General features: G+C 44.9%; 1 protein-coding gene across 3 annotated transcripts in view; it reads left to right on the top strand.

Annotated features, from left to right (window-relative positions):
* The first annotated feature begins 18517 nt into the window (after positions 1 to 18517).
* The window catches only part of glt8d2 (glycosyltransferase 8 domain containing 2), a 34973-nt gene continuing 28060 nt past the window's right edge, over positions 18518 to 25430 (top strand). For 2 of the 3 annotated variants that reach the window (XM_083656122.1, XM_083656121.1), the window contains exon 1: positions 18518 to 18597. In XM_083656122.1, coding sequence (XP_083512248.1) covers positions 18522 to 18597 — 76 coding nt within the window. In that variant the 5' untranslated portion in view covers positions 18518 to 18521. The remainder of the gene's footprint in view (positions 18598 to 25430) is intronic. The other variant, XM_083656123.1, reaches the window with a different exon arrangement.

The following is a 25430-nucleotide window of genomic DNA, read 5'->3' as shown; positions in this document are numbered from 1 at the left end:
GCTCAAGAGGACATATATGTTTCACATAGGGTGGTGTTTCATTTCGATGTTTTATTTGGTCCAATATTGAAATGTTCGACAATTGCAGGTTGTCTTACCATTACACATTATTTTAGATCTACCTTTTATATCTATTTCGGCTCATTTGGTTGCTATTTAGTAGCGAAATGGAGGACCCAATTGCATGCTGGGAGTGGACATTCACAGGCAGTAAACTTACAACTGCTATTTCCTATGGGAAGCTGGGTGCTGCTATGTGTTGTGTCTGTTTGAGCGAGGGAGTCAGAGAGAGAGAGAGAAGGGTGACTCAGAGGCAGAAGAGCACTGGCGCACTGAATAGGCCTGGTTTCAGAGAGAGACAGAGAAGGGTGACAGGGGAGAGGCACAAGTGCACTGGCGCACTGAATAGGCCTGGTTTTCAAAGGCGCAAAGCGCTAAATGTAGGCCAGGTGCGAAGATAGCACTACGCCGGTAGTTAGCGCCGACACGCCCACTTTGGCCCATTCTGGGACTGCGCCACGCCCATTCGGCCTAAAGCGCATTTGGCAGCCTAAAGCCATATTGATATCGTCCCAAAACAGGCGCAAGGCACGTTTTGTTGCGTTTAAGGCCCGTTTTAGCGCCGAAGGCTTGTGGGAGAATAGGGCCCATTTTGTTTACAGCCGTGACTGCACCTTATCCTTTTGAGGATTGTTTTATTATTATTATTATTGTTTTATTTTTTATATTTATTTTGTTGAAATGTTAATAAATGGGAGCTTCCCCAAACAGCCATCTCTTTCCCGACAATCCCCTCTGTGCACGAACCCTTACATATGGTAATTAAACATTAAAACACAATAAAAAAAAACATTAAAACACCCGCGGCTTATAGTCCGGTGCGGCTTATATATGTAACAAACAGGCAATTTTGCTGCTGCGGCTTATACTCCGGTGCGCCTTATAGTGCGGAATTTACGGTAATTTGTTTCCCTGTGGTTTTCCCACTCACACTGACTGGCTTTTTGTTGATAGCGAGGTTTGAACTGTAGCCTGTACTACGAAGCTAGTTTAATGCCTTATCCGAGTAAGTTTGAGTTTAAACCTGGTTTAGCCGTACTACAAAAGCAAGTTAACTTTCAATCACCATGGCAACTGACGCTGCAAAGCTAACCTGGTCGCGACCAGGTTAGCTTCAGAGGATAAGATCAAAATCCATGAGAGACCCATATAATATCGGCTCTCTGGAGTCACTCACCATTCATAAGATCGCCATATGAAAAATAGATTGCAGTCAACTGAGAACAGAACAAGCAAAACATTTGTGGCTCTGTAGGCTACATAATTAAATTAAGCCACTTACCACTTTATGTCTTAACAGCTCAACGATGCGTGGAGAAATATGATCACTATTAATCACCGCGGCGCATATCATGAACGGACCCTCAAATGGAATGAGGGTGATATTCTCCTACATGCCAGAAAAGCCATACATATAATATAGATATTAGTTTAAATATGGGATAGCCCCAATACTAAATATGCAGGCTATTCTTGCATCTTTCAGCTGGAACTGTGTCCTGTAGGCTGTATGCCAATATATGAGCAAAAATAGGCTAGTTTTTATCAATGATAACTATGCCCGCATCGTCTCAATTCAGTTCAGCAGTTTTCTCTTTTATAGTAGGCTATTAGGCTTTATACTAGGCTATTTTATATATGAATTATTCGATCAGTGCAACCACACACATGAGTGATAGAGATCATTATTCATTGAGCATGCGTTTCTAAATCTATGGTCTAAATAGGCTTACAGATTGTGGAAATGTATAGACTGAGATTACACTTTTACATTTGTTGCTGCTGCCTGTATCAATGCAGCTGTATCAGACAGAAATCGCTGATCAAAGTAAATCAAATGACTGATGTGAATACAAGCTGCTGCTTTAGACAGCCCTTCAGCAGACTATCCAACGCGGATTTTCATTCTGACATTAAATCGCGGATACATTAAATATCCGCAAAAATCTCTGATCACACTGTGTGGCTGCGCTGAATGAGGAAATGGGTGTGGAAATGGGTGTGGGCGTGGATCAACTCAGCTGTTCATAATGTGATTGGCTAGCGCACCTCTTTCGCGTGGACGCGCGCCTGTGCACGAGCGAAAAACGTGCGCGTGCACAGGCAGATCCCAGCTTCAGTTATCGACTAGAAAACCACCGTCGTAGTATCCTTAAACTAGATAGCTTTGATCCTGTTCAGTCAAACCAGATCAAAGGGACTTATCGCGGATCTGTTAAACTAGCTTCGTAGTACAGAGCTCAGCAGAAAGACTTTTGAGTGCACACAGGCGTTGTAAATACACCCCCCCCCCTCCTCCCTACACCCTCTCCAGAGAGTTTCAACAGAGCTGGAATGCACCCAACTCCTCCCTCAACATGTGCGTATGTGACTCTCCATGGACATGCACCAAGTGTGTGTGTGTGTGTGTGTGTGTGTGTGTGTGTGTGTGTGTGTGTGTGTGTGTGTGTGTGTGTGTGTGTGTGTGCGTGCGTGCGTGCGTGCGTGCATGCATGTCTGTGTGTGTGTTAGGGGTGGGGGTTTGATGAGGTAACCATTTGATGAGGTAACCAGAGGAAAGCCTGTAAAGGAGTTAAATGTCATGATCCCGTTCTGAATGCCAACCTGCATTCCACACGATATGAAGCAATTAGGAAAATACTTTAAAACTGTAATTAGACTATACACTAAAATGACAGTATTGTCCTGTGTGAATACAGAATACAAAACAATTTAATTCCAAAATGAGATACTGTATCCATGATTTATAAAAAAAATCGCTTACTGTTACTGTTGACATTAAAACCTCTAAATCCAATTTTATTTATTTTCATGCTTTAACTGAAGGATTATATAGATTTTTATGGGTTATACAATGATTTAAAAAAAAACTTTCAAAAACTATTGAATAAACGGAAAAATGCTTGGTGGTCAAGCAAAAAAATGGATAGTAGTAAGTTAGATCCTATATTAATAAACTGGATCTTCTATAATTGAGATATTGAATGTTTTTTTTTTATTATAAGCTCTTCACCAAGTATTTCGCATCAGAAAATCTGAACGCTGAAGAAGGCCTGTTGGCTGAAACGTCCGTTGTGTATGGTCTCGATGACGGAATAAAACCTTGAAAGGACATTCATTGCGTGCTGGCGTTCCTTGTTGATTTGACTGTTACTTTTGTGCCGTGCACCTGAAGCTTTATTATTATTGGTGAGTGTGCTCACTACCTTTGCGAGCTCTGCTAGCAAGGAGTGTGTTTGGACGCATCAGAAAATCTACCTGTTCAATGTTTATAGTCAGAAGCTCTGACACTTGGCAAAGCCTTGGTCTGGGTCAGTAAAGGGTGAGTGATGTTTCGGAGCTTGTATCTATAGAATGAGTTCTGTCACCTGGAGCTTGTATCTATAGAATAAGTTCTGGCACCTTGAGCTTGTATCTATAGAATGAATTCTGGCACAAGGAGCTTGTATCTATAGAATGAGTTCTTGCACCTGGAGCTTGTATATATAGAATGAGTTCTGGCACAAGGAGCTTGTATCTATAGAATGAGTTATGGCACCTGGAGCTTGTATCTATAGAATGAGTTCTGGCACCTGGAGCTTGTATCTATAGAATGAGTTCTGGCACCTGGAGCTTGTATCTATAGAACGAGTTCTGGCACCTGGAGCTTGTATCTATAGAATGAGTTCTGGCACCTGGAGCTTGTATCTATAGAACGAGTTCTGGCACCTGGAGCTTGTATCTATAGAATGAGTTCTGGCACCTGGAGCTTGTATCTATAGAACGAGTTCTGGCACCTGGAGCTTGTATCTATAGAATGAGTTCTGGCACCCTGAGCTTATATCTATAGAATTAGTTCTGGTACCTGGAGCTTGTATCTAATGAGTTCTGGCACCTTGCTTGAACTTGTATCTATAGAATGAGTTCTGGCACCTGGAGCTTGTATCTATAGAATGAGTTCTGCCACCTGGAGCTTGTATCTATATAATGAGTTCTGGCACCTTGAGGTTTTATCTATAGAATGAGTTCTGGCACCTTGAGCTTTTATCTATAGAATGAGTTCTGCCACCTGGAGCTTGTATCTATAGAATAAGTTCTGCCACCTGGAGCTTTTATCTATAGAACGAGTTCTGGCACCTTGAGCTTTTATCTATAGAATGAGTTCTGGCACCTGGAGCTTGTATCTATAGAACGAGTTCTGGCACCTGGAGCTGATATCTAATGAGTTCTGGCACCTTGAGCTTATATCTATAGAATTAGTTCTGGTACCTGTTGCTTGTATCTAATGAGTTCTGGCACCTTGCTTGAACTTGTATCTATAGAATGAGTTCTGGCACCTGGAGCTTGTATCTATAGAATGAGTTCTGGCACCTGGAGCTTGTATCTATAGAATGAGTTCTGGCACCTGGAGCTTGTATCTATAGAATGAGTTCTGCCACCTGGAGCTTGTATCTATAGAATGAGTTCTGCCACCTGGAGCTTGTAGAATGAGTTCTGGCACCTTGAGCTTGTATCTATAGAATGAGTTCTGGCACCTTGAGGTTTTATCTATAGAATTAGTTCTGGCACCTTGAGCTTTTATCTATAGAATGAGTTCTGCCACCTGGAGCTTGTATCTATAGAATGAGTTCTGCCACCTGGAGCTTTTATCTATAGAATGAGTTCTGGCACCTGGAGCTTGTATCTATAGAATGGGTTCTGCCACCTGGAGCTTGTATCTATAGAATGAGTTCTGCCACCTGGAGCTTGTATCTATAGAATAAGTTCTGCCACCTGGATGAGCGGCCAAGAAACATTAGAGTGTGTTGTAACTGGTTGCAGATGGAGAACGGTCTACGTTCCCAGAAGTGTGGAAACAATCCAAGCTTCAAACATTATTTCTGCTGCAGGGTGAAAATATATATCCATTTAGACAGTAGGCTATTGTTTTCAGATTGATGACCACACTGCTTTTTCTTTTCTTTTTTTCTTTTAGCAGTAACTTAGCAGGAAGTAGAGGAACAGTAGCATGTATCAAACACAAGAAATGTGATAGGAAACAGCTTTAGCTATGAGGCAGTCAAAATAGTGGTCGCACAGTCGTCAATCACTGTGGGTGATTTATTTTACAAGTGGCAACTAGTCATATCTGACTAGTTTTAAATGTATTTCTCCCCACAAAAGTTTGATAGCCTATGTTTCCTAAATAAACGTTTTGAATCCATTTATTTCTCTATAGTCCATTCTTTATAGCCTCTATAGTCGTAGTCGATCTTATTTATTCCAGTGTTGTCATTAAGAGGCCGATTTCGCAGCAAGAATATTTAATTGGTCGGCACGTCGTTCTCGGTAAAGGACGCTTTCGTTATTGAAACAGACAACATGCATGCATGCTCCTACTGTAGCCTATCTATCTGCATTTGCAGAAACTCATGAACCCATATCTTCTGGACATTGCCTTGATGAAAAAACAACGTAGCGTTAGCTAAAAGTAATAAGTGCGACAACTTGAATCTCCCACAAACGTTAGGCTTTTTCTGAGATGGGAGCAAGCAAGCAACGCAGCAGCGTCCCTCCTGATGCACTGGACCTGGCTGCCTGCAACTGCAGTCAAGCCAGCCCTCACCTTGGAAAGCACGGTCATTCTAGCCCCCACTTAACAATTCAAGCCGTTTTTGCAACACTTGAGGAAACCGTGAGTTTGCTCGTTGATATAAGCGATTGCCCGAACGATTCATTAATTAATAAACTAGCGAACGTGAAGTGAGTCACGAAGAGCCACACCCGCCCACTACGGACATATGCGGATCATATCGTTCCACTGTTTAACATGACCAGCGATTGCGTGGAAGCGGATCTTATACCGGTGGTTGAGGTAGATAAGGTACGGAGTCGCTGGAGTGCGCGTAGGCCGGCTAATTGTTGTTTAACATGCAGGCCAACCGGCTAGGTGCAGGTTATAATACGGATTCCACTGCATGTTAAGAAGTGGCTTATGACTTTGCCCGGATCATAGCGCACCACCATGCAAAATTTCAGCCCAATGCGACCTGGGGTGTGGGCGCGAGGTCGTTTCCAGGTGGGTTCGAGGACTTTCCAACCTGTCCATGACCTCCCTGGATTATAATAAGACACCGCAATGCAAATTTTCACCCCAATCCGACTTGGCATGTGGGCAGGCATTAAAAATGTAGACAGACAGATTGTTTGAATGTTTTTGTTTTGGAATAATGTTGACTTCAGTGATTTTGGAGAAGGCTGCTATGTGGAGTTGCTGGCAGATGTTGTTGTGTTGCAATGTGTTATACGGACCAACAAATGTCCCTAGTGTTTCATTTGGTGTGAGGGAGTAGATGATGACAGAATCTGCTGTTTTTGGTGTTTGGTGGTGGATTTCCCTCCTTTTTATTTAACACTGGTCACCTGAAAAAGACAAATGTAAAATCTATGTGCAGTGTTTTGGGCAAGTTACTGAAAATTATTCATTAGTTACAGTTACTAGATACTTGTCTCAAAAAGTAATTACTTTACAAATTACTACATCATAAAAGTAATTAAATCATGAGAGGCCAGTTGGTAGGATTTAACAAACTTTATTTAGCAATCGGCATGCATGGCAAATGCTTTGGGGCATGACTCCATTGGACAGTGACGCTGCTCTTGAGGCAAGAGGAGGGCATCTGCATAGGCTAGGAGACCCCCCCCCCCCCCCCCCCCCGTGGGGGATCAGGAGTCACGACTCGTTGGTGGCAGACTGGGGAGGTGGGTGGGGCAAAACAACGCTTCGGAGGACGGCTTCAGGGGAGATGGACTGCCGTGAAGCTAGCTGCTGTTATGATCGGCCAGAGAGAGAGAGGTGACGTAGAACCCTTGCTATATATATGAGAATTAACTGACGTCATATCTGACGTCATTACGGACGTCATACTAGGACTTTGACTGACCACGTCATACTAGGGCTTGACTGACGTCAGGGGGTGATCGGATTATGCATGTGTGGCCTTCTGCTTGAAATATGGTCTGGAGACCTCACTTCAATCATGAGAGGCCAGTTGGTAGGATTTAACAAACTTTATTTAGCAATCGGCATGCATGGCAAATGCTTTGGCGCATGACTCCATTGGCCAGTGACGCTGCTCTTGAGGCAAGAGGAGGGCATCTGCATAGGCTAGGAGATCCCCCAAAAGGAAGATCTGATTACCGGAGGTTAATTGAGATCCGCGGGCACCGGTGGTTGATTGCACTTTTCTGGCCTTCGACCTTTTAGCGACTTACAGCTATTTGCGGCTGGCGCTCCCAACTTGGTCGGGCCTTCAATCTTGGTACGTTAGTAGTTGATTGTACTTTTCTGGCCTTCAACCTTTTTTAACGACTTATAGCTATTTGCGGCTGGCGCTTCCCAACTCGGTCGGGCCTTCGATCTTGATACGTTAGTAGTTGATCCTTATCTGGCCTTCGACCTTTTAACGACTTACAGCTATTTGCGGCTGGCGCTCCCAACTCGGTCGGGCCTTCGATCTTGGTACGTTAGTAGTTGATTGTACTTTTCTGGCCTTCGACCTTTAGCGACTTACGGCTATTTGCGGCTGGCGCTACCCAACTCGGTCGGGCCTTCGATCTTGGTACCTTAACGTTTAACTTGGCGCTTCCCAGCTTGGCCGCCTTGGCACCTCGCGATTTAGCCTGGCGCTTCCCAGCTTGGCCTGACTCTCTCTGACTCTCTCTCTTTCCTCTCTTTCCCCCCAAAAATTAACCGGGAGATTTATTGCGCCTTACTGGGCGCCGTGTTTTTCGGGGAGCCACCACCAACGAGACATTATTTGGCACGGAAGTCCGGGACACTGTTCGTTGCCATGCTTGCCGATAAGGGAGGAGGGTTCTTTGGGCCGCCGGTATGGCCGCCTGCTCCGGGCGGATGTAGCTGGAGTAGTTCTTCGTCGGGAGGTTGCATTTCTGGAGCGTCCGCTTGAGGCGCAGGATGAACCAGGATCTTGTCATGTGGTGACGAGGTGCGATGAGGAACGGGGAGCCGGGGGGCCGGTCCGGGGCGGTGACGGCCGGTGATGATGTCATCAGATAGCGACCATCTTTTCCCCCCGAGCAAACGCCCGTTTGCTACGGACTGCTCATAGCCCTGCTGGCGCAGCTGGGGCCAGACGCGCTGAGCTGGAGTGCCGTAGCATCTCGGGCACTCTGGGCAGACCGAAAGGTCCATGGGGCGAACGGTTCATTCTGGCGGGAACAGCTGAAATGTAAAGCTTAATGCATGAGATATACAGGAACTGGGCTCCATCATGAGCAATGACTCGCACCCACTCCACGGCGTGCTTGACTCGCACCCACTCCACGGCGTGCTAGTCAAACACGGGAGTACATTCAGTGAGAGACTGATTCCACCTAGATGCAACACGGAGAGGCACAGGAAATCATTCCTGCCTGTGGCCATTGGTCTATTTAATGCCTCTCTGCAAGCATTATTAGTAGCTATTTGAATGAAAAGATACGGTGCCGGCCGGTGATGATGTCCTCAGATGCCGACCATCTTTTCCCCCCATGGGGAAGTCTGGGCAGATTCACGGTGATTGACGGGACCCGGCCTGGAGAAGCACTGATGCTGAAGTGCCATAGCATCTCGGGCACTCTGGACAGACCGGAAGATCCATGGGGCAAACGGTTCATTCTGGCGGCAACCCTATAGAGCTGAAATGTAATGCTTAATGCATGGGATATAAAGAAACTGGTTAATAAACAAGTAAAAGAAAACAGTGGTTTCACCGCCTTGCAAGTGCACCATAGACTGCTAGTTGCAACCATGGACCCATCATGAGATGGAATGGGCATCACACTGGTTCAGTGAAGCCGCTGCATGTTAGATCGCCGCTCTGGCGGTTGAATCCAGTATTGGGTCACGAGGCCCGCCTCCTCATGTTACTGGATGGGAAAATCAAAACCGAAATAATCACAGTATACGTCGGATAATTTATTATTATTTTATTTTTTTCAAAGGTGGTTTGTATCATTTTTAGATAGTCATTATCATGCTAATGCCTGTGCAAGTGGTCTTTTTTTTTTTTTTTTAAGTAGTTATTTGACATATAAAAAGGGATAAAAATGGATGATTGGCAGCTGTGGCAGCCAGTCTCGAGCCGTCATTGGCTGGACAGGCTCTTCACATTATAGATCTATCGTCATAGACAAGACACGCGGCTTCATTCTTATGTAATGCTGCCTGGAGGTCGGGTGGCTCTGCTGGGTGTGTGGGGCCGGGAGATGGGCTCTTAGCCTGGGTAGTGCAGGCCTGGAGGTCGGGGTGGCTCATGGGATGAGGCCTAGTAGTACACACGCACCGTTAGCTCATCGCTAGCGGATTAGCATCACGTACGAACAGACGTTTTATTTTTGTAGGCTATTAAAGCAACAAACGTTTTTTTTATATGCATATCTGGGGGAAATGCTTTGACTGTGGGGATGTTCGTTCTTCACAAGCTCCTCTCTTAGTAACGATATACCAGGCGATGGACCGGGCAGCCTGGCTCGCGCACTCACTGGGCTAACGTTAGGTTGGGCTGAGGGTGAGTGAGGCCTGCCTCCACTTCCGGCCCGCGCTGAGAGCGCTGAGAGCACTCAGCAGTCAGCAGCAGCCCGGAGATCTGAAATCTCCGACAACCAAAATCAGATTTTCGTACAGGCGTCATTTTGATAAACTGATCTCGTAGTGGGAATCTTCCTGGTTACTTTCGGCGAGACAAAAAATATTACAACTTAAAGTGTAATATTTACGGAGCTAGACTGTATATAAATACGCAACGCACTGTGCGCATTCTAGAAACAGCAGCTCAGAGGGACGTGGAGCTCTGAGGTTCTCAATCAAGTGCGCTACTGCGCAGACTCTGGTTCACTGATCTGGCCGGATTTTGGCTTCAAAAACATACAGGGAGGAGATAGGGACACTCCCTCCATTCATATTATAACTCAATGGCTGCAATATGTTATGGTTGGCCAACATATAACAATGGGATTCGCTGCCTCTTGTTACATGACTAGCGTGACGCTGTATTAATTATTTTAGCTTTGGTATTATTTATGGTTGAAAGAAACGCCAAAGGCATTTCACTTTGAAATTCGTTAAGAACAGGAAGTGGTGTATTAAGACTGGGTAGCTTGACACGGAAAAAGACGTCAGCATCCCCTGGGCCGTCTGACTTCGGTCTGAAAGTTATAACACTCATTCTAACTGATGCTCGGACATGCTCCATGGGCCAAGGGTGTTTTGAATAACCCGTTGCGTGATTTATTATTTTTTTTACCGGCATATCACGTGATCTCAACAACGTGCTGTCAAGAAGAATTGTGAATGAAATATACGATGTATATTCATGTTTATAGCGACATGACGTCTTTCAACTCACACAAACTCCCGTTTATTTACGGTTAAAGACTTAACTGCCCGGTGATAGCAGAGGGATCAGCGCCTGCTGTACAATTGACCACGGGCGAGGTGGAGGGGACTGCCTGGGGACGCGATGATCGCGGTGCGGAAGCCTGAATGCTTGGACGCCTGGACACCCGTCCGATGAAGAATAGTGGGGCTGCATGCATGCTGCTTGCTGAACGAAAATGTTAGTCACTGATTGTCAGTCTGAAGTCTGTTGTTGACTTGGGGCGGACTCCTGGCTGGAGGGAAATGGCCGCTTTGCTTGAGCCGATTTACTCCGTGAATGGAGATAGCAAGGAAAAGATTGACGACGTGCAAGACAACGTAGAACATGGCGTCTCACGGCGGCCCCATGGCCTGCATTATACCCCGACGACTCCCAGCTCTCGGGGCAGCTTCCTCTTCTGGTCTTCGTCCGCGGCCTCTCCCTCCGGCTCGCTCGCGCGCTTCTGCTCTCCTCCCACGGGCCGTCGCAGTGGAGCGCCCCGCGTTGGCAGCCTGCGGCCCGGCCGTCTCAGAAGGCCAATGCGCTCCGTGCCGATCCGGAACAGGGTGTCGTTGTTTGAGCTCTCGTCGCTGCCCATGGACTGTTCTGGCTCGGGATCCGACATACCAGGAGTGGGGAGCGTTGAGAGATCCGCGGGGATTATCCATGGGTAAAGAGGACTTGGGGGTGCTGATTCGGTCTGCAGATATGGTGCAAAACAACGCTTTCGAGGACGGCTTCAGGGGAGATGGACTGCCGTGAAGCTAGCTGCTGCTATGATCGGCCAGAGAGAGAGAGGTGACGTAGAACCCTTGCTATATATATGAGAATTAACTGACGTCATATCTGACGTCATTACGGACGTCATACTAGGACTTTGACTGACCACGTCATACTAGGGCTTGACTGACGTCAGGGGGTGATCGGATTATGCATGTGTGGCCTTCTGCTTGAAATATGGTCTGGAGACCTCACTTAGTTACTACAGCATTTGTAAATGCTTTGGGAGGGTTTACATATCAGGGGCCGGTTGCACCAACTGGTCTTAACTATGCCTGGTCGTAACTCCTACGTTGGTCTTAGTTAAGACCATGGACTTACGCCTGTTGCACCAACACGCCTTACGTCTGGTCTTAACTATGCTGGTCGTAGCAATGCGCGTCCATGTGAATTGCCAGGGAATGCACCCTGATTGGATGATGTTGCAAAAAATGTGCCTCGCGACCTGCTTGGAGCGCACTGTGCCACTACGCTCTCTCAGCCACTACTGTAAAACACCCTCGCTCCGGGGGAAAAATGGCGGCTATTGAGCCAGACAGACAGTCTGAATGAAATTGAATGTAACGTTCCCAATTCTATGTATTACATTCTAAAAAATTAACGGCAACATTTTGGAAGGCTAAGCCACACAACTAGTTAGTTATAATCTAACGTCGTGCTTTCAAAGACGGCGAACTGGCGGTGTTACGACGATGACGGTCAAAAAGGTCTCCGCGGAGATCTCTGTTACAGGCAGGCTCTACGCCTCCTCCTGACCAGGCGTAGGAGTTACGCCTGGTCGTAGTGAAAACTAGAACGACCGCAACGCGGACTTATGCCTCCGCCATTAGTTAATTCTTGAGTCAAAATCGCCATTTGAGGCAAATTGGAAGAAATTCCGTCAAGGCGCTCCTGTGGTGTTGCGTTACAGAGCTTGGAAATTGGGTGTGTGAGAGGTCACAGTGACCTTGACCTTTGACCACCAAAATGTAATCAGTTCATCCTTGAGTCCAAGTCGATGTTTGAGACAAGTTTGATTAAATTGCATCAAGGCATTCCTGAGATATCGCGTTAACAAGCTTGAAAATGGCGTTTGAGAGCTCACCTTGACCTTTGACCTTTGACCACCAAAATCTAATCAGATCATCCTTGAGTCTAAGGCAATGTTTGAGGCAAATTTGATGAAATTCCGTCAAGGCATTCGTGAGATATCGCGTTAACAAGCTGGAAAATGGCGTTTGAGAGGTCACAGTGACCTTGACCTTTGACCACCAAAATGTAATCAGTTCATCCTTGAGTCCAAGTCGATGTTTGAGACAAGTTTGATTAAATTGCGTCAAGGCATTCCTGAGATATCGCGTTAACAAGCTTGAAAATGGCGTTTGAGAGCTCACCTTGACCTTTGACCTTTGACCACCAAAATCTAATCAGATCATCCTTGAGTCTAAGGCGATGTTTGAGGCAAATTTGATGAAATTCCGTCAAGGCATTCGTGAGATATCGCGTTAACAAGCTGGAAAATGGCGTTTGAGAGGTCACAGTGACCTTGACCTTTGACCACCAAAATGTAATCAGTTCATCCTTGAGTCCAAGTCAATGTTTGAGACAAGTTTGATTAAATTCCGTAAAGGCATTCCTGAGATATCGCGTTAACAAGCTTGAAAATGGCGTTTGAGAGGTCACAGTGACCTTGACCTTTGACCTTTGACCACCAAAATCTAATCAGATCATCCTTGAGTCTAAGTCGATGTTTGAGGCAAATTTTATGAAATTCCGTCCAGGCGTTCCTCAGATATCGCGTTAACAAGCTGGAAAATGGCGTTTGAGAGGTCACAGTGACCTTGACCTTTGACCTTTGACCACCAAAATGTAATCAGTTCATCCTTGAGTCCAAGTCAATGTTTGAGACAAGTTTGATTAAATTCCGTAAAGGCATTCCTGAGATATCGCGTTAACAAGCTTGAAAATGGCGTTTGAGAGGTCACAGTGACCTTGACCTTTGACCTTTGACCACCAAAATCTAATCAGATCATCCTTGAGTCTAAGTCGATGTTTGAGGCAAATTTGATGAAATTCCGTCCAGGCGTTCCTCAGATATCGCGTTAACAAACATCGTACGGACGGACAACCCGGATCCATAATGCCTTCGGCCTGGCTATCGCCGGCGGAGGCATAATAAGGCTTAAGCCGTCTTGGTGCAACCGGCGTAGCTGTTAGGTCGTAAAGTTACGACCAACTTAGCTTAAGACCAGTGTAAGACCAGTTGGTGCAACCGGCCCCTGGGTATTAAAATAACGCCTGAGATAATAACACTTAGTCCAGCTAATTATGAACCCATGTTTACTAGAGTCTCGGAAGATGTTTCAAGATGGGCAACATTGCCTTTGTCTTTAATTGGAAGAATAAATGTAATTAAAATGAATATAGTACCAAAATTCTTATATATATTTCAGTCTATTCCTTTGGCACCGCCACCATTTTTTTTCACAAGGGTCAGAACATTGCTCTCAAATTTTATTTGGAATAATAGGAAGCCAAGACTCAGACTGTCTCTTTTATTTCTGCCTTACGATAGGGGAGGGCTGCAGTTACCAAACTTACAGTGGTACTATTGGGCTGCCCAGTTGAGGGCTGCAATGTTTTGGTTTTCTGAGGTTGATCTGCCCTGGTTGCAAATTGAATTAATGTCTGCAAGCGGTTTGAGGTTGGATAATTTTCTATACTCTGCTCCCCTTAAGAAATTAAGGAAAAACACTCTTAACCCCTTTGTGGAAAACACTATTGTTGTCTGGCATGAAGTTCATAAATATATGGGAGACACCCCTGTGCTATCTTGTTTCTCACCAATTTGGGGAAATGAATACTTCAGCGCGGCCAAGAAAGACATGGGATTTAAAAATTGGTTATGTAAAGGCATAGTTAAGTTACTGGATCTTTATAAAGATAATAATCTAATGTCATTTGATGAGCTGAAAGTGAAGCTTGATTTACCAGAAAGGCACCTTTTCAAGTATTTTCAACTTAGAAGTTTTACTTTGACACGACTTAACAATTCTGTACAACAACCTCCTATGTCCACACTAGAAATATTCTCAACAGGAAATTGTTATGGTAAAGGACAGATCACGTACTTATATAATATGTTTGTGGGTAATCACAAGGACAGCACGGAAAGTAAGAGACAGGAGTGGATGCATGATTTACAAGAGGACATTTTAGATTGTGAATGGGGTTTAATATGCTCAAAAGCACAAATGCAAACAATCAATACTCGATTGAGATTGATACAATATAATTGGATAATGAGAACCTACATCACCCCAGTAAAGTTAAGTAAATTTGATTCGAATATTCCGGATACTTGTTATAAATGTAATCATCAAGGTACTTTATTTCATTGCTTGTCGGAGTGTAGTGGGATTCAACGATTTTGGAGTTCGGTGACAACTTATGTCTCCAGGATTACCTCCACACCACTGCCACTGTGTCCTAAATTGTGTATATTAGGCATCTACCCTGTCAATTGCTCTTTAAATAATAGAGAAAGGAAAATGGTTGATTTGTGCTTATTACAGGCCAGACGTTCAATTGCTTTGTGTTGGAAGAATGTTGGGTGCCCCTCTCTAGGTCAGTGGTTGAAAAATCTAACATCTAGTCTAGCTCTGGAGAAACTTACTTATATGATTAGGAAGAAAATGACAGAATTTTATGGCATTTGGGAAATGTTTGTGGAATTTGTTAAAAATGGTGACATTGAAGAGGCATTGGAAGGGTGACTTATGTGGGCGGGGGCCGGGTCGGGGGGCATCGGTGCTCTTCATCACTGGTCGAGGGCTGCCGGTTGGTTTAGAACAGCTTAGGTAGGCGATAGATTAGCTACAGCCTAAGGCTGACCTGTTAGTGTTCAGGCTAAAATCAGACTAGAGCAGGGTAGGATAGGCCAGATTAGGCTGTAGATTAGCTAGATACTATGTCCCAGTTAGCTCTGGTTAATGCTTAGAGTAGTCAGTTGTCTGATCTTCTCCCCCCCCCCTCTCTTTCCCCCTTCCCCCGCTTCTTCCCTTCTTCCCCCTTCTTGTTCTCCTCTCTTTCCATGCTCCTTCCTCCCCCACATCCCACCGCCCCCCCCTCCCTTCTCCTGCTCTCTCCTCATTCTCCCCCCCTCTGCTCCTTCTCCTCTTCTCCCCTATTTTCCTGAATCCCTGCCACTTCCTGCTCTCCCTTCTCTCACATTCCCCCTGCTCTCCTTCCCCTGCACCCTCCCACCTCTCCTTCTCTGCCTCTCTGTCCTCCCCCCTCTCTCACATTCCCCCTGCTCTCCTTCCCCTGCACCCTCCCACCTCTCCTTCTCTGTTCTCTCCTCCTCCACATTTCCCATTTTCCCCCCACCCTCGCCCTAATCCGGGCCCGTATCCTACTCCCTCCCTCCACCCTAGACCCTACCTCTACTCTCTGTCCTCCCCCCTCTCTCACATTCCCCCTGCTCTCCTTCCCCTGCACCCTCCCACCTCTCCTTCTCTGTTCTCCCCTCCTCCACATTTCCCATTTTCTCCCCACCCTCGCCCTAATCCGGGCCCGTATCCTACTCCCTCCACCCTAGACCCTACCTCTACTCTACCTCCCCTGTACCCTTCCACCTCTCCTTCTCTGTTCTCTCCTCCTCTCTGTCCTCTCCCCTCTCTCACATTCCCACTGCTCTCCTTCCCCTGCGCCCTCCCACCTCTCCTTCTCTGTTCTCTCCTCCTCTCTGCCCTCTCCTCCCTCTCACATTCCCCTTGCTCTCCCTCCCCTGCACCCTCTCCTTCTCTGTTCTCTCCTCCTCCACATTTCCCATTTCTCCCCACCCTCGCCCTAATCCGGGCCCGTATCCTACTCCCTCCCCTCCCCCAACCCTAGACCCTACCCCTACCCTGGCTCTCCCTCCCCTGCACCCTCATCTCTCCTCCTCTGTTCTCTCCTCCTCCACATTTCCTATTTTCTCCCCACCTCCCCCCTCCCCTCCCTCCTCCCTCTCCCTCCCTCCTCCACTCTTCTGCTTTCTTCAAATGTTCAAATGTTATCTTTATTCTGTATATTCTTGTTACTGTGTGTTAGCTAGAATCAGCTAGACATACTTTCTGTGAAGCCCTCTGAGACATGCTTGTGAATTAGGGCTATATAAATAAACTTGACTTGACTTGACTTGACGTGACTTGAATGGGAAATAGGCTATTGTAAATGATATGCCTGAAGACCTGATATGATGATGTATATATAATTGTGATGGTACCTACAGTTGATTCAACTTATTTATTTGTGTTACTTTTATTTAATTCTTGCATTGTCCTTTTTATTTTTTATTTTTATACTGCCACAGGGTTGGGGGGGTGTTATAAAAGATGTATGTTAGATGTATGATGAGAATACATGTACAGTAATTACATGCAAAACCAATAAATATATGGTTATAAAAAATAAAAGAAAATTAGTTACTACAGAAAGTAACTTTTGTGTTACTTTTAAAAGTTTGCTTTGATTATCTTATTAATGCATACACCAGTATATAAATGGGAGCTGGGGCTCTGTTTGTTTCTCTGTCCCACTGTGATTGTCCCACTGTGATGTCCTAAATCCCACTGTGACATCATCCGTGATGTCATAAATCCCACTGTGACATCATCAGTGATGTCATAAATCCCAGTGATGTCATAAATCCCACTGTGACATCATCAGTGATGCCATAAATCCCACTGATGACATCATCAGTGATGTCATAAATCTGACATCATCAGTGATGCTGGTCTCATTGGCCACACAGCAGCCGAGTTGCGGGCTTGCGAATGCGAGCGAATGCAAGCTGCAGGGCCAGCTTGGCGAGCTGCAGGCAGTGGCGTGCCGTCCATTAGGCGAACTAGGCAAATGCTAAGGGCGTTTGAGCCGTTAGGGGCGCCAGAGAGGGTAATTTTTTTTTTTTTTTTTTTTACAAATACTTTTTCATGATAATAGGCCTACTATTATTTTACAATAGTAGACAAAAATAAGAAGAACAACGTCTTAAGTCTTTAAATAATAGTGAAATCATTTTTCTAATTCTGGCTTTCTGGCTGCCCGGGCTGCAGCACTTTCACCATGGTCCCTAATCCATACCACCCCACCCACTGCGCGGCCACACCCACTCCTACCTGCTCGGAGCTTTTTCCCAGAGTGGGGGAAGGGAGCTGGAAGGTGGGTGCTGAGGGTGCTGCAGCACCCCCTGGTGGCAAGAAATGGATTTTCGAAATTGTTGGATTTGGCTGTCTTGTGTTTATACCACCAACAAGATGCATTAAAAAACAGTTTGTGCTTCCCAGCTCTAATCTTATTTCATACGCTCTCTCTTCAAAAGTGTTTGATTTTCATCATAATCTGGTTTTCCATAATAATAATAATAATAATAAGTTCAGTGTTTATGCCTGTGTTTCTGTCTGTTGTAGTGTAAAACGACTAAAGGGAGAGCAGGTGCTTACATGAAAGTGAGTGAGAAAAGGAGAAGATACTGAATAATGACATCACAACAGTATAATCCTAATGTTAATTTAAAATTAAATATTCTTCTAAATATGGATGAAAGTCCAAAAAACTTAAAATTTTCTTCGGCGCTGCCCTCGCGGGCAGCACCGAGAGACCCTTCCTACAGCACCCCCTACCTAAAAGTACTTCCAGCGCCACTGGGGAAGGGCGATTCTGAGCCTGCACTGCAGTGCTGGATTAGCTGCGATATAATTTTTATTATATTTTCTTTGGGGGAGGGGGGAGGGGGGGGCACCAGCAAAAATCTTGCCTAGGGCACCAACTTGGTCAGGCACGCCACTGGCTGCAGGGGCAGCTCTCGGGCAAGCCCGCATAGCGGGCAAGCCTAGGAATCGATATGCACGCGATCCCTAGTTATTCTAGTGTTGCTGTGGCTCAGTGTGGGACAAGACATACTGTCAAATGTTATCTATCGTTGTACCTGCATGAGATACTTGAACATTCTGTTATTGGGGAGGCTTATAGTCTATATAGCTCTGGCTGCAGCTGTGGAGTGTTTTTGCCGGGCAGGAAGGTGGCTTCTCTCCACGGACTAGGTCTGATGATCATAAACCGGATAATCCTCTGATGTTGACTGCTATTTTCACGTCCTAAAGTAACTAGTAACTAGCCCATTTAAATTTCAGTAATTCTAATTGAGTTTCTACATTTCAAAAAGTAATTAGGTTACTAGTTACTGCAAGAAGTAGCTTAGTAACTAGTTACTCCCAGCACACACCTGCTATGCTGACAGACTGCTGTGTTTTCTGTGTTTCAGTTAATCGGATCCTGGTGATGCTGTTGCTCCTCCTCCTGTGTCTCCTCCTGCACAGTAAGCTGTTCAGGGCTCCCACTAAGCCCAGACTCTCAGGTAAATTTAAATTAACCCCTCCCTGCCTGAACAGAGGACACCAGGCCTACTTTGACCTGATGGCTGCTGCCATGTCTAATAAGATCGATGTTCTCCTTTTCTATTTTAGTAAGATTAATTTGGCACAATCAGGACCAAAAACGAGGGCTGGTGTTTTTCTGGAAAAATATTCCTATAACACGAGAATAACTCAAACAGCAAGGACATAGTTGTCGTTCACACATAAAGATTGTGTGTGGGGGGGGGGGCTCAATAGTCTAACAATGACATAGCCATTAGTGCTGAAAATAAATAAATGAATAGAAAATCGTGACACCCCTACACACCCAGCAGCAGGCAAGGCCGCGCAGCGGCCGAGCTGCGAATGCGAGCTGCAGGGCCAGCTTGGCGAGCTGCAGGGTCAGCTCGCCGAGCCCATGTAGCGGGCGAGCCTAGGAATCGAGTGCACGAGATCCCTAGTACAAATTTGGCAATGTGGGCTCTGTTCTCTGTTCTGTCCCACTGACAGACACACACACAGTGTCAAGTCAAGTCAAGTCAAGTTTATTTGTATAGCACATTTCATACACAGAGGCAATTCACATCAAATGGTTGACAGGAAAAGAAAAGAAAAGAAGAGAATAAAATGGACATTTAAAAGCATCACAACAAAACTTTAAAAAAGTATAAAAAGTGCATTAAGCAACAGGCGCAGCAGTTGCAGAAAGAGCTAAAAACTTATAGAGGACTCATTGGGTTTGCATAGTAGCTGTCAGCAGTTAAAAGCGACGGTAAACATAAAAGTCTTTAGTCTATTTTTAAAAGTAAGTAAGGTTGGGGCAGATCTGAGGTCTTCAGGCAATTTGTTCCAGCTAGCAGAAGCATAGTGGGTAAATGCAGCCTTCCCATGATTTGATTTGATCCTAGGGACCCTGTTGACCTAAGAGTTCTAGACGGTTCGTAGCGTGGGAGCAATTCAGCTATGTATTTTGGGCCTAGGCCATTAAGTGATTTATAGACTAATAACAGTATTTTAAAATCTATTCTATGACACACTGGCAACCAGTGTAAGGACTTAAGCCGGGGCGGCTTTAGCTCAGGAGGTATAGCGGGTCAGCTAATGACGCAAGGGTTGGCGGCTCGATCCCCGCTCCCTCCCAGCTGCCGTCGCCGTGTCCCTGGGCAAGACACCCAACCCTCCTTGCCTCGTATGATTGGTATGAATGTAGACATGAATGATGGTGGTCGGAGGGGCCGTTGAGCGCTGATGTGTGGCTGCCACGCCTTCGAACCACCGGTACGAATGGTGTGAACAAATAATGATTCTGTGAAGCGCTTTGAGCACTTGGAAAGGCGCTATATAAATCCAATCATTATTATTATTATTATTATTAAGAACTGGAGTGATATGATCAGCTTTCTTAGTCTTCGTTAGAACTCTAGCAGCAGCATTCTGAATGAGTTGAAGTTGCCCAAGTTCTTTTTTGGAGAGACCAGAAAAAAGGCTATTGCAATAGTCTAACCTACTATAATGTAAATGAAGGCGTGAATTAGTTTTTCTAGATCCTGTCTGGACATGTATCCCCTAATTCTTGCTATATTTTATTAAGATGATAAAAAGCTGATTTTCTAATTGACTTAATGTGGGAGTTAAAGTTGAGATCGGAATCAATAATAACTCCAAGATTTTTGACTTGATCCTTAGGCTTCAGGGATAGAGACTCAAGGCGTACAGTGATTTTAAGCCTTTGTTCTTTGGGGCCAAAGACGATCACCTCTGTTTTGTCTTTGTTTAGCTGTAGGAAATTCTGGCACATCCAGTTATTTATTTGATCAATGCACTGGCACAATGATTCTATGGGGGCATAGTCAGCTGAGGAAAGAGTTATATACAACTGAGTGTCGTCTGCATAGTTATGATAGGCTACTTTGTTTTTTTGCATAATTAGGCCTAGAGGGAGCAAAGGTTGAAGAGAACGGGCCCATGTATAATAGGTATAATAGGTATATAATAGGTCAGATGTGTAATTGCCAATGGAGACGAAGTACTTCCTGTCTTGAAGATAGGACTTGAACCACTGGAGGACCGTACCCGATAGCCCAACCCAGTTTTCCAGTCGGCTGGATAAAATTGAGTGGTCAACAGTGTCAAATGCAGCGCTAAGATCCAGTAGCACTAGAATCGAATTTTTGCCTGAGTCTGTGTTCATTCTGATGTCATTTATGATTTTAGTAAGCACGGTTTCTGTGCTGTGATGGGGGCGAAAGCCTGATTGGAGTTTATCTAGGAGATCATTTGAGGTTAGGAATCTATTAAGTTGTAGGTAAACAACCTTTTCAATTATTTTGGCTATAAAGGGGAGATTAGATATTCGTCTGTAGTTACTGATTACCGATGCATCAAGGCTACGCTTTTTTAGTAGGGGTTTAATAACTGCAGTTTTCAGGGACCGGTCAAAAGGGATCTATTAACTATTTGCAATAGGTCCGACGACAGACAGTTATAAACGCTTTTAAAAAAGCTTGTTGGAAGGGTATCGAGACAGCACGAAGATGATTTAAGGCCTTGCACAGTTTCCTCTAAGATGTCGTGGTCGATAACGCTGAACTGGGACAAATTTATCGAACTAGGGATCTGCGGGTAGGATGATGTCACAGCATTTCTTGGTGTGAAGCCACTAATAGCCTGCCTGATATTAATAATTTTATCCGTAAAAAAGGCAGCAAACTCATTACATTTGACAGTAGAGAGGAACTCAGGTGCTACACAGAGAGGCGGGTTAGTCAGTCTATCAACTGTGGCAAATAGAGTGCGTGCATTGTTCACATTTTTGTTAATTATCTCGGAAAAGAACGATTGTCTCGACCTTTTCAGTTTGAGGTTGTAGGAGTGAAGGCTTTCTTTGTAAATATCAAAGTGAATGTGAAGATTAGTTTTCTGCCATTTATGCTCAGCTTTCCTGCAATCTTTCTTTTTGCATCTAACGGATGCAGAATTTCGCCAGGGTGCTTTAATCTTGCCAGACAGCAATTTTAACCTAACAGGCGCCACACTATCAATAGCATTCAGAATTGTTGAATTGAAGTTATCGAGAATGTCATTGACAGAAGCTGATGTGGGAGGAGATAAAGAAAATGTCTCGATAAACAGCGCGCTGGTGCCTACATTAATGTCTCGTCTTTTAAAGGAGAATTTCGGTTTTTTTGAAACCTGGACCCATCTCCTGGCATTAATTAAGATCTGACGACTCACCCAGTGAACTCCGCGGCGTTTCTGGCCGTCCTAGCGTTGTTTTGAGATCAATAGCGTCCAAGTCAGTTGTAAAATGGAGCTGATTTGGGGCCAAGTGTGAGCCTGTCTTTACTGCATCTAAATAGCTATTTTTACTCCCGTTTTCGCCAAATATCGTCAGAATCTGATCCCTCAAAAAGCACCACAGTGATATTTCGCCAAAGGCTGTTTCCTGGAGTCCCACAGGGATCAAATTACCTCAAACGTGATCTCAGTCACCAAGTCTCGTGAAGTCCCGCGATACTTTCCTGCTGACTGGCCAAGTACAGGCAGGACGCTTTGCGGTGGTGGTTTTAGCGTAACCTATGTGGGGTTTGGCATAACCTTCGTTATTTCGAATCCCACATAGGTTACGCCAAACCCCACATAGGTTACGCTAAAACCACCACCGCAAAGCGTCCTGCCTGTACTTGGCCAGTCAGCAGGAAAGTATCGCGGGACTTCACGAGACTTGGTGACTGAGATCACGTTTGAGGTAATTTGATCCCTGTGGGACTCCAGGAAACAGCCTTTGGCGAAATATCACTGTGGTGCTTCTTGAGGGATCAGATTCTGACGATATTTGGCGAAAACGGGAGTAAAAATAGCTATTTAGATGCAGTAAAGACAGGCTCACACTTGGCCCCAAATCAGCTCCATTTTACAACTGACTTGGACGCTATTGATCTCAAAACAACGCTAGGACGGCCAGAAACGCCGCGGAGATCACTGGGTGAGTCGTCAGATCTTAATTAATGCCAGGAGATGGGTCCAGGTTAAAAAAAACCGAAATTCTCCTTTAACGGTTTGTGACCTATTAATGATCTCAGGGGAGATTTCCATTTCAAAAAAGATACAAAGATGGTCAGACACAACGCAACATCAATAGTCGACACAGAAGAGGACTTGAAGCCCCTAGTAATAACTAAATCCAGGGTATGGCCTCGGTTGTGAGTAGGCCCTGAAACATGTTGAGACAGATCAAAAGTATCAAGTAAGATATTCAGTTCTTTGGCAAAATTATCTGTCGGGTTATCAATATGAATATTGAAATCCCCAGCAATAGATATACAGTCATGTTCCATGAAAATTAAGGAGAGTAGATCAGCAAATTCAACGAGAAAGCTGCCTGAGTATTTTGGTGGTCTATAGATATTCAGCAGTAACACAGTGGTTGAGCATTTCAGAATAGCAGCAAGGTATTCGAACGATGAGAAGTCTCCAAATGTTACCTGCTTACATTGAAACATATCAGAAAAGACAATCGCTACTCCCCCCCCCCCCTCTTATCAGCTCTGGGAGAGTCAATGAAGCTATAGACGGTTTTCACCAGAGCGCAACCCCACAGCACTTCCTTTTTCTCAGCATTCGGCAAACTGCAGAAATATTCACTCGACATTGTTACTTTTGTTTTCGGCGCTCAGCTGTATAGACGGTTTTCACGGAATGGTCAGTCCTGCACTTGAATGTTTTTTTTACTTTTATGTCCATAGCAAACACTGCAACAGGAAGTGAGCGGGGGTTCAATTTAGAATGTTTTTGTTGTCAAGTTAAAACCGTCTATAATTAGGCGGTGCTGATTCGGACAGAACAGCCACTCTGTTGTTCATATCGAGGCAGGTTTCGGTGAGGAACATTAAATCCAGATTATGACTGGTAATCAGATCACTGATGAGGAGAGATTTATTTGACAGCAACCTAACATTAAGGAGTGCGGCTTTAATATTTTTAGAGCCTGGAACTTGTATCGTTTGCTTCACAAGGGGAATGGAGATTAAGTCTGATTTAGAGACAGATCGTGTTGGGGGGAAAGTATTATGTCTGTATGAAATCAAGACTGGTATCGAAGCATTGGATCGATAGACCAATAGTGGTTTATCGCAGCCAGTTCCACTTCTAGTGTGTGCTGGTGCAGTTCCTTTACAAGACTGCTGTGGGACCTTGTTTCTATCGGGACAGGCCGGGATGGAGGGGTCTGGCGTCGGGCTGGTCGACGCTTGGGGACTTGGACCACGGAGGGGGGGGTGTCTTGGACGGGCGGGGGTGGGGCGTGTCGACTCTTGGGGGACTGCAACCACTCGGGGTCGGCAGTGGTGGGTCGGGGGTGGGTCGAGGGGGCTTGGGGCAGGGTTCGAGTTAACTATGGGGTCTTGGACCCCATAGATAGAGTCTGGGACCCCATAGTCCAGAACACCTGTGGGACCCCCACAAATATAACTTTTTTATTTATTTTTTTATTTTTTCCAAATAACAAATTTTTTGATGTAAGAATTAGTATTATTTATGTTAACTAGATAAATAGGCTAAATAAGAAACATGTTTTCAGTTTTCCCAAAACAACCGTTTGAATTGTTGTGTGAAATAGGCTGCATTTTACCTCCAAGCCACCATGCGCCGCCCATGAGCGCGTGTTCTAATACTACAACCAAGTTGCAGGGAGAAGAAGTCACAACCATCACGTGATGTAAACAGCTGCCTGAGCCAACAAGATATTTAGTCCATGGGCCAAAGCCCAAAATTTCACTTATCGGTATCACTCAAGGTGGCAAAATCTAGTCACATTTTTTGAAAAGGTACATGTCCATAGATGATATTTTGGTATGATAACCTTTGCTAAGTGGTAGCTTTGTCACAGTTATCAGCACATGAAGTTAACCACCCCCTACAATAAATTGGTATCTAGGCGCTGGTGCATATCCTAATTAGGCTCATTTTCAGGACCTTTACTCATGTTTTATGAAGGCATGTTTGGTCTAATTTTAAAGGGTAGACTCATAGGTTCATTTAAGCCCAGTTGTGAGTCTGTCTAATAAACATAGAGGTCACATGGGCTCTTCAAAGTGTCAACAACATTCGTTTTTCCACCATTTCTGCCTAAACTATAGTCTTTATTTGAGCATTATGACATGTAGGAACATCACTGACACAAATAACAAAACCTGAAATACTCACAGGACTGTAACAATTCAGGAAATGTATAATCTTCCCATATTATCCCACCATGAAGGCTGATTGTGGGCCTTAAAGCAGAAGATGGGCCCAGGCCAGAATTTTCACAAATTGGTACCACCCAAGTTGGTAAATTCTAGTTTTGTATTTTGAAAAGGTCTGTACCTTTAGATGATATTTCAACTTGATAAACCTTCCCAAGTGGTATCTTAGTCACAGTTAAGCCTCAATGACACCAAACGTTGATCCAAAGAAAGAGACCATCTTGTCACTTTATTTGAACAGAACACCACTATCACAAATATAATATTAAACAGTCTATTTTTTTTCTTCTTCTTTTTTCATTTTTTTTATCCCCCATTAGTGCTAATTTTTAATTTATTTATCCTGGTTGGTGCTCCACCCTCTGCCGATCTGGGGAGAGCTGAAACTGGCTCCATGCTTCCTCCGAGACATGGGCAGTTAGCCAGCCGCTTCTTTTCACCTGACAGGGGAAGCTTCACCGGTAGGACATAGCACGTGGGATGATCACGCTATTCCAATGAGTTCCCCTCCCTCCGAACAGGCGCCCCTAACGACCAGAGGAGGCACCACTTCAGTGACCAGGATATTGCATGTTTTGGTGAGGGGTTCC

This window comes from Poromitra crassiceps (assembly GCF_964638095.1).
Source record: "Poromitra crassiceps genome assembly, chromosome: 2".
Classification (NCBI taxonomy): Eukaryota; Metazoa; Chordata; class Actinopteri; order Beryciformes; family Melamphaidae; genus Poromitra; species Poromitra crassiceps.
This window is presented reverse-complemented; position numbering and strand designations above follow the sequence as displayed.